Consider the following 9,160-nt stretch of genomic DNA (forward strand, 5'->3'; position numbering starts at 1 on the left):
TTGGTCCTAGTTTAGAGACAGTGCTGACCATTCTTTGTGGGAACCTGCTCACTCTCTGGGAGTTCTCATTTTTCCTTTTTAGATGATTTGTGTGAACTGGTGTTTTGCCTGCATGTGTGTGAGGGTGTGTGACCCCTTGCAACTCGAGTTATCATGTCATGTGGGTGCTGAGAATTGAACCCGGTCCTCTGCAAGAACAGCCAGTGCTGTTAACAGCTGAACCACCTCTCCAGTCCTCATTTTTCCTTTATAAACCTATGTTCAGGGGCTGGAGAGATGGCTGCTCTTCCAGAGGTCCCAAGTTCAATTCCCAGCAACCACATGGTGGCTCACAACCATCTATAATGAGACCTGGTGTCTTCCTTGCCAGCAGTACATTGTATGCTTAATAAATAAATATTTTAAAAAATAAACCTGTTTATTGGGTGGTGGCACACGGCTTTAATCCCAGCACTTGGGAGGCAGAGGCAGGCAGATCTCTGTGAGTTTGAGGCCAGCCTGGTCTACAGAGCTAGTTCCAGGACAGCCAGGTCTGTTACACAGAGAAACCCCGTCTTGAAAACCAAAAAATAAAAAAATAAACCTATGTTCTCTGCTAAAAATAAGTAAAAAACAAAATAATCAGGCATAGTCATGTGTACCTGGAGTCTTTATACTTGGGATATACAGCCCTGCCTGGAAACTCAGTGAGGGGCCGAGGGTTAGCTTAGAGCACCCATCTAGACACAAGACCATAGGGAAAATTTTTTTTCAAGCCCTTTTAATTTTTCTTAACTTACTTTATGTCCTCTGTCTACATGTCTATGTATTGTTTGTGCCTTGTGCCAGCTCCTTCTGGAACTGGAGTTGAAGATGGCTGTGAGCTGCCACGTGGGTATTAGGACTCCAAGTCTGGTCTTCTGGGAGAGCAGCCAGTGCTCCTCACTGCCAAGCCACTGATCTCTTCAGCCCACAATTTTTAAACAAAAACAAAAAACTGAGAATATATCCGAGTGGTGGCACATGCCTTTAATCCCAGCACTTGGAAGGCAGAGGCAGGAAGATCTCTGAATTCAAGGTCAGCCTGATCTAGAGCCAGGGTTTATACAGAGAAACGCTGTCTTTTTTTTTTAAGATTTATTTATTAGATATACTGTATTCTGCACCAGATCTCATTACATATGGTTGTGAGCCACCATATGGTTGCTGGGAATTGAACTCAGGACCTTCGGAAGAACAGGCAGTGCTCCTAACCTCTGAGCCATCTCTCCAGCCTCCAAGAGAAACCCTGTCTTGACAAACAAAAATAAAAAGCAAAACTGGGAATACCGGCGTGTTGTCTTTAAACAGATTTTTTGTTTTATCACAAGAACACACGACACTGGTTTGTCTGATTCTGTGCCTGAGGAAAGCTGTCAGAGGAAGCCCGCATGGCACACAGCTGGCAGACCCTCCAGAGGTGAATGCAGGCTGCTGGCTTGGCACCCATGCATGTTCCCAGCATCTGCCTCAGCAGGAAGAAGCTCCTCCTGACATTGTACTGTAATATACTGGCAGCAGGAAGAAGCTCCTTCTGACATTGTACTGTAATATACGGGCAGCAGGAAGAAGCTCCTCCTGACATTGTACTGTAATATACATTACATAGGATGTATCCATATATGCTGGGCATCCATAGGAGCAGGTTGTGAGCCCTGGAGGAGGCTCCTAGGATGCCCAGCACTGGATTAACAGCCTAAGCGCTGACAGACCCCACACGCAGTGACAGCTCCATTCCCAAGTCTTGTCAACAATAGAGTTTACTTTTAATGTGGCAAGAGATCCCCAGGAGGCACTCGTCTTGGCTTCTGGCACCAGGACCCAGCAGCTTCCAGGGACCCAGCAGCTTCCAGGGAACAGCCTTTTTGCAGGACAGATGATGCGCTGACCTGGTCCCCAAGTAGGGTGGGCCTCTAGGTGCCCAGGGCAGGGTCAGGGGAAGTCATTGTAGGGCAAGCGGAAGGGGTAGAGCGGAGTGTATCTTGAATCCTGCCAGAGTAGCTTGTCCTCCAGAAAGGCGATGGAAGGCAGGGTAAGGACCAGAGTCTGGTGTTTGAGCATGCTGTACACATTCAGGCCTGGGATGTGAGCACACAGTCAGGGTGTGGCTGTCCTCTAGTTCAGACCAAGTTCCTCTTCTCTGAAGCCTGAGCCCCTGCCCTCCTCTAGGGTATACTGCTAGTCTTTAGGTCCCACTGAAAAAGGAACTGAGGAACTACCTGCCTTTACATCAGCCCAGTATTTGACTGTGACCCCCCCCCCCATGCCACATTCCAATGAGGAGGACCCAGGAAGTGGATGAACATACTGTATCACTGGAAGACCAGGATGAGGAAAAGAAAAGGACAGGGGAAACCAGCTCTCACCCAGGTGCTCATGCTTGCCCCCTGCAGGCTATGTGTGGAAGAGACTTTAGCAGATAATGACCTCCCAGGGCTTCTTTCAGTTGGGGCAGCTGAAGGATGGAGGAGTGGCACAGGAGGCCCTGGGCCCTGGCTTCCACCCCAGCACCAAAGCTAAATGGTAAATTCTTAGGCATGACACTCGGTCATGGTGTGACTGTACAGGGTTTGAACTGCCCAAGAATAACAGTGGAATCTGTGCTAGTTTGCTCCAAGGTTCCCAGGTGAGGGCTTGTGGGGTGAGGGCTGGGCCCATCACTCACCAACTGCAGGGATCAAGTTGAAGCTCTTGAGCCTGGAGGTGGCTGCCACAACATTCTTGGGCATCTCTTCATGTGTCCTGGAACACATGGATGCTAAGAAGGTAAGTCTGGCAAGGCAGAACACAAGAGACTTGGCCCCTACTTCCCCACCCTGCCCTGTGCCCTCACAAGTCTACAAGGAGCACGGAACTCCCCCAGTGGCGGTACTGGGCCAGCTCTGTCAGGTACTGAGGGTCTGCAGTGGGCAGTTCCAGAGAATCCACGATGTGAAGGTCATCCTATGGAGAGAGAGAGAGAGAGAGAGAGAGAGAGAATCTTGGGCTCTGTCCTAGGACCGCCAGGCGCAGCTGTTTTCCTGCCCAGCTGTACTGGATCATACCTGCATCAGCTTGACAGTCAAGGCCACCTTGAGGCCCAGTGCCCTCACTTTCATGGGCAACATGTAGTAGTAACTTGTAGGGCCCCGGGGACCATGGGCTACGCCTCCTGCAGGGACAGTGTGGCATGTGAACAGGTGCTGGTCACTGCTGGGCTGGGAGGTCAGAAATCAGCCTGATGCTTGAGACAGAGTGGTGGAGTGGGCAATAAACAGGAGCTGGAGGAGCTGGGAAGGACAAGAAAGACTGGAGAGTGGGGAGGAGGCCTGTGGATATGCACGAAGATAGTCATCCAACTCTAGTACAAGAAACTGAAGGAGAGTAAGAGTTCAATACCAGGACCAGCTTGGGATACACAGCAAGACCCAGCCTCAAAAGAAAAAAATACACAACCACATTATCAAAGGAGGTGAGGGCTGTAGCTCAGAGAGGGCCTGCCTAGTGTGCACACAACCTTGGGTTCCACCCCCAGCACTGCATCAACAGGCTTGGTGGTGCAGGGCTCTCAGATCTCTGTGCCTCATGCTCAGCATGCCTGAGTCCAGTGTCACCTGTCCCAGTGGGCTAAGAAGCTGGGGACTCAGGTGTCCCTTGTCATGGGAGTTGTGGGCATCTGGGACTCCCTCCCAACTGGGTTCCACTCACCTCCCCGCCATATGGGGGAACGGATGCTGCCATGCCGGGCACGGCCACTGCCTTTCTGCTGCCAGGGCTTGCGGCCACCACCACTCACCTCAGCCCTGGTCTTGGTCTTAGCATAGCTCTGTGAGTATAAGAGTGGGTGAGGTTCAGACAAACGGCAGCAAATACTGTCTCAGGGAGGCAACGGGGGACGTTCAGACAAACGGCAGCAAAGACTGTCTCAGGGAGGCAACAGGGGGGGGGGTTCAGACAAACGGCAGCAAAGACTGTCTCAGGGAGGCAAGGGGGGGGGTTCAGACAAACGGCAGCAAAGACTGTCTCAGGGAGGCAAGGGGGGGGGGTTCAGACAAATGGCAGCAAAGACTGTCTCAGGGAGGCAACGGGGGGGGTTCAGACAAATGGCAGCAAAGACTGTCTCAGGGAGGCAACGGGGGGGGGGTCAGACAAACGGCAGCAGAGACTGTCTCAGGGAGGCAGCGGGGGAGGAGAGGGACTTGTTCACAGAGCACCTGACGTTTCTGTGTGTCCCCACACAGCCCAGACTCTGTATGTTCAATTTCCCTCCTCGGCTGCGGCAGTGCTGCAATTACAGGCTCGGGCCATCACATCTGACTCCCTGTTGACTCCTGAATGTTCTCGGCACAAAACTCTTTCCTCTCACCGACAAAGTGGTAATACTAGGCTGTGTGGTTCTTTCCAGAGTATTCAGGCATGCCGTCCCCACTAACCTCGCTCCAGCTGCACTGCCTGTCAGGTTAGTCAGACTATAGGTAGAGTACATAAATGTCCCTTTATGGCTGGAGCATGGCTCAGCAGGAGAGTACCTGTCTAGAAACTCTAATGAGGGGCTGGTGACGTAGCAAATGAGGCGGTGGTGGCTTATTAACAGAGAAACTGCCCACCCAACCTTTGAGGCTCTAGGTCCATCACCCAGTACACAGCACCTCTCTCTAGAGAGGTGATGTGCACCCAGTCTAACTAATGATTCTGTTCACCTCTCCCACTAGCCTGAGTCCTCAGGGCAGGAGTCTGCTGCGCTGCAGACCCGCTAACGTAACACCCACAATGATGGGTACTGAGATATGACCTGAGAAGTGACCTCCTCTGAATGGCACAGGCAGACAAGGCCTGAGCCAGGCTGTTTCCAGAGTTCACACTCGCACACCTCTGAGTCCAGTGGGCTCTGCCCAGCTACTCAGGACACTTACGATTCTCTTGAAGTTCTTCTGCCAGATGGCAACCTGGTGCAGAACATCCAGCCTGGAAAAAGGGAAGGGAGACCTAAGAGGGACACCCCAATTGAGACTCTCCCACACCTGCACCCCAGTAAAGGAATCCTAGGTGTTCCTTTGGGTGTTCAGGACTTTATGTCTTCTACTCTGTGATAACCACAGCTGACACCGCCTCAACTCAAGCCCATCTATGTACCATGGAGCCCAGTCAGGCTTGGTGGCTATGCCTTACCTCCTGGTACTCAAGAGGCTAAGGCAACAAGATGGAAAGCTAAAGGCCTGGCTGTGCTTGATGGTAAGACTCCATCTCCCGCCGGGCAGTGGTGGCGCATGCCTTTAATCCCAGCACTCGGGAGGCAGAGGCAGGCGGCTCTCTGTGGGTTCGAAACCAGCCTGGTCTACAAGAGCTAGTTCAGGACAGGCTCCAAAGCTACAGAGAAACCCTGTCTCAAAAAAACAAAAAACAAAAAAAAGACAGTAGAGTTGAGGGCAGGGTGGTGGCGCACACCTTGAATCTCAGCACTCGGGAAGCAGAGGCAGGTGGATCTCTGTGAGTTCGAGGCCAGCCTGGTGCACAGAGCAAGTTCCAGGAAAGCTAAGGCTACAAAAACAAACAAAAAGAGTGGAGCTGAACATCAGAACCTCTGTACCTGCTCTCTCACTCCAGCAGGCTCAAGCTCAAGGTATCCAACCTTGTGAGGGGAGGGAGGCTGGAGAGATGGCTCAGTGGTTAAGAGTACTTGCTGCACTTGTAGAGACCCAGGTCCAATTCCCAGCACCCAAAACAGCCCACAACTGATTTTAACTCCAGTCCTGACCCCTTCCTTCTTTGGGCTTCTGAGGGCACTGCACACATGTGGTCCACATACACATTCAGAGAAACACTATATATAAAATAAAAATCTCAATTTTTTTTCCCTTCAAGACGGTGTCTCTGTGTAGTCCTGGCTGTCTTGAAACTCCCTTTGTAGACCAGGCTGGCCTCCCCAACTCAGAGATCCACCTGCCGCTGCCTCCTGAGTGCTGAGATTAAAGGCATGCACTACTACCACCCGACTCAAATATTTTTTAAGCAAACAAAACCAACATATAATACAGAAACCTGAAATACAGGTGAGATTTACTGGCATTATATATAGACGTCTCTGTGTGTGTGCACGCGTGCGCGCACACGCATAGTAAGAGGACAATCCTAGGTATTGGTCTCCTTGTTTGCTGATGTTAATGCCAGGCTACTGGCCTTGGAGCTTCCGGGCACACTCCTGTGTCCACCTTCCATATGCGAGCAGGAGTGCTGGATTACACACATATTCCACCACACTTGACTTTGAGTGGGTTCTAAGGGTTAAACTCGGACTCCTGTGCAGGCGCTCTGCCTACTGACCCGGCTCCCCAGCCCTGTAGTAAGCCTGGTAAGTCACTAAGCATCCATCACTGACTGTGCTTCCAGCCACATGCTACTAGTGTCCACTGAGGGCAATGTGGTGGGAAGAGCAATCTGTGGGCAACTGATCCGGCTCAGTGGACAGAGGCACTTGCAGCGAAGCCAGACACACGATGAAAAGAGAAAATCAATTCCCGTAAGTTGTCCCCTCAGTGCCACACATGCACTGTGGCACACGTCTGTCGTCCCCCCAAAAAGGGAAAAAAATGAAAAGCCCCAAGTTCATCATGGAGATGGTAGGAAGTTGCAGCCTGGCCTGACAGTACACACCTTTAATCCCAGCACGAGGGAGGCAGACAGGAGGGTCTCCGGGTTCACAGTCATCTTGGTCTACCTGGTAAATTCCAGGACAGCCAGAATATACAGACCCAGGAAAACAACAATAGGAGAAGCCAGTGGTGGGGGAGGCAGCTCTTCCTACAGCATCTCACCTAGATATCTCTCTATGATCTTAAGATTTACTTTATACATGCGTCTCCTGCCTGCATATATAAGTATATATGTACATCACATGATTGTCTGCCTGACGCGCACATATCCAGGAGTGAGCACTGCTTCAAACTACAGTTAGACGGTGCAAAAATTCTGTTTCAGCCTTTCCCATACTGGTATTACAGGCACATGCCAACAAATCCGGCCTTTTTTCGGGACATGGATCCTCTGTAGTATTAGCTGTCCTGGAGCTCGATCTGTTGAGCAGGCTGGCCTCAAACTCACAGAGATCCCCTTGCCTCTGCCTCCCGAATGCTGGATTAAAGGCGTGCACCACCACCCGGCTAAGTCTGGCCTCCTTCTCAGCCATTTTTAAAACGTTAATTCATGTCAACGATACTTAGCATTTTTATTTTTACTTATGGTGTCACATAGCTCAGGCTGGCCCGGGACTCATCCTGACTATTAATTTCTCTATGCTCCTATCTCCACCTCCACAGTGCTGGGATTAGAGGTGTGGGTTCCTATGACGGCTGTGTAGAATAGTGGAAGAGAGCCCAGGGCCTTGTGCCCAGCTGGAGCACTTGCTGCTCTAAAGTCAACGTTTCTAGAGAACTTCGTGTGTGCAAAATTAATCTACCCAGTCATCACCCCACTTCCTGAGTTCTGAGAAATGGGGGACCCAGCACCAGAGAGTACGGCAGGATGTAACAGCCCAAGGTGTTGGTTGGGTTATGTACGTCCTTTGTCCTCCCGCCCTGTGGCAGTTAAACCGAGGCAAAACCCTCCCACGGCAGCCCGCACTCACCGGGGCGCCGTGGCAAACACATCCGGGTGCAGCTCCGCCAGGCCGACCCGCTCCTGCTCGAAGCCACGCAGGGACTCGACCCAGGCCTGCACGGGGCGCTGGTGCGCGGGGATCCGGAGCTCGCACTTGCGCAACACGGGACTTAGGAGACCTAGGGGTCGGGGAATGAGTGAACACGGGTCAGGAACAAAAATCAACACTTCCGCTGCATCCTCCCAACTACAGCCAAGCTGTGATCCCGGCCGCCTCACCCGCGCTATCCCCCGGCTCCGAGCTCTCGGCTGGCCGTGCCGAGTGCTCCGCTAGCGAGGTGAGGACCTGGAAAACAAGGGGCGTTTATTTAGAGATGCTCCCTGAGAGTTCACAACCTTGCACCTCCGACCCTGACCTCAGCTGGGCGCCCTACCCGAGAGCCAGAGGGTCGATGCCAGGCCTGCGAAACGGCCCGAAACAATCGCAGCATCGCGGCTCAAATCGCAGAGCGGAGATCCCGAACCCCCGGAGGCTCGCGGCCAGTATTGATGACGTCAGGCCGCGCCGCCAGACGTCACGAGTGCGACTCCGCGGCCCTCGGCTCTAGAACGCGCAGTTTTGCTGATGCCCGCGAGCGCCACTGACGCCAGAAGCCCCGCCCCTCCGGAGCTCAGCGCCCGGAGTTAGTTAATGAGGTTCACTTGAATGTTAATCTTTTGACTGACTTTGGACTTTTCCTGCCACGCTCCTTATTTTTTGACTACAACTTTTTCAGCGTCTAACTTAACCCCGTCTTACCGTTACCGTTGTTGGTATAAACTGATGTTTGTCTTTCAGAGTAAGGCTCACTACGTAGCCCAGGGTGGCCTCGAACGCAGAGAGCCACCTGATTTTGCTTCCTAAACGCTAAGATTAAAGATGTGTGCCAGACTGGGTGTAGTGTTGCACGCCTTTAATCCAGGCAGATTTTTGTGAGTTCGAGGCCAGCCGGTCTGTGTCGTGAATTCCAGGACCGTGAGAATGAGAAAATTAGACAAAATAAAATTTCTGGAAAATTAGACAAAATAAAACAAACAAAAAGAGCGTGTGCCTCAACGTCTACGTCTATTATTTCCTTTTCCGAGTACATTTTAACTTTTTAAATTTCTTTTTTGGGGAGTATATGTGTGTAGGTCAGGATTACTAAGAGAGTTGGAGCTTTCCTTCTACCTTGTGGATTGAATTTAGGTCCTTGGCAGCAAGACATCTAACCTGTTGAGCTATCTGAAAAGCATCTTTTTTCCTCCCTTAAACAAGGCTCCTCTGTGTAGCCCAGGCCGACCTTGAGTTGAGAGTCTAGCTCTCTCACTCTCTGTAGCGCTGGATTGCCAATGCTAATGCTAATTTTATATGTCCACCCCGCACCTTTTGGGTGTGATAGGGTCTGACGTTGCCCAGGCTGGCTTTGAATTCTGGGTAGTCAAGGATAACCTGGAGCTCCTGATTCTCTTGCCTCCACCTCCAGTGTCTCCTCTTTCCAAACTGAAAGACTCCAGGCAGAAAGCTTTCAGTATTTCTTTTTCTTCCTCT

The 9,160-nt window shown here is 51.5% G+C and overlaps 1 protein-coding gene across 1 annotated transcript; it reads right to left on the bottom strand.

The window, feature by feature from the left end:
- Positions 1-1,101: 1,101 nt before the first annotated feature.
- On the bottom strand, positions 1,102-8,163 carry Mrpl4 (mitochondrial ribosomal protein L4). Its single transcript, XM_075966681.1, has 9 exons — positions 8,025-8,163; positions 7,870-7,936; positions 7,619-7,769; positions 4,911-4,962; positions 3,706-3,823; positions 3,063-3,169; positions 2,852-2,961; positions 2,684-2,760; positions 1,102-2,096 (listed from the first exon to the last, which is right to left on the bottom strand). The coding sequence occupies exons 1-9, from the start codon at positions 8,079-8,081 to the stop codon at positions 1,951-1,953; spliced, it is 885 nt and encodes a 294-aa protein (XP_075822796.1). The 5' UTR covers positions 8,082-8,163; the 3' UTR covers positions 1,102-1,950.
- Between the last annotated feature and the right edge of the window lie 997 nt (positions 8,164-9,160).

Source organism: Microtus pennsylvanicus, chromosome 3 (assembly GCF_037038515.1).
Source record: "Microtus pennsylvanicus isolate mMicPen1 chromosome 3, mMicPen1.hap1, whole genome shotgun sequence".
Lineage (NCBI taxonomy): Eukaryota > Metazoa > Chordata > Mammalia > Rodentia > Cricetidae > Microtus > Microtus pennsylvanicus.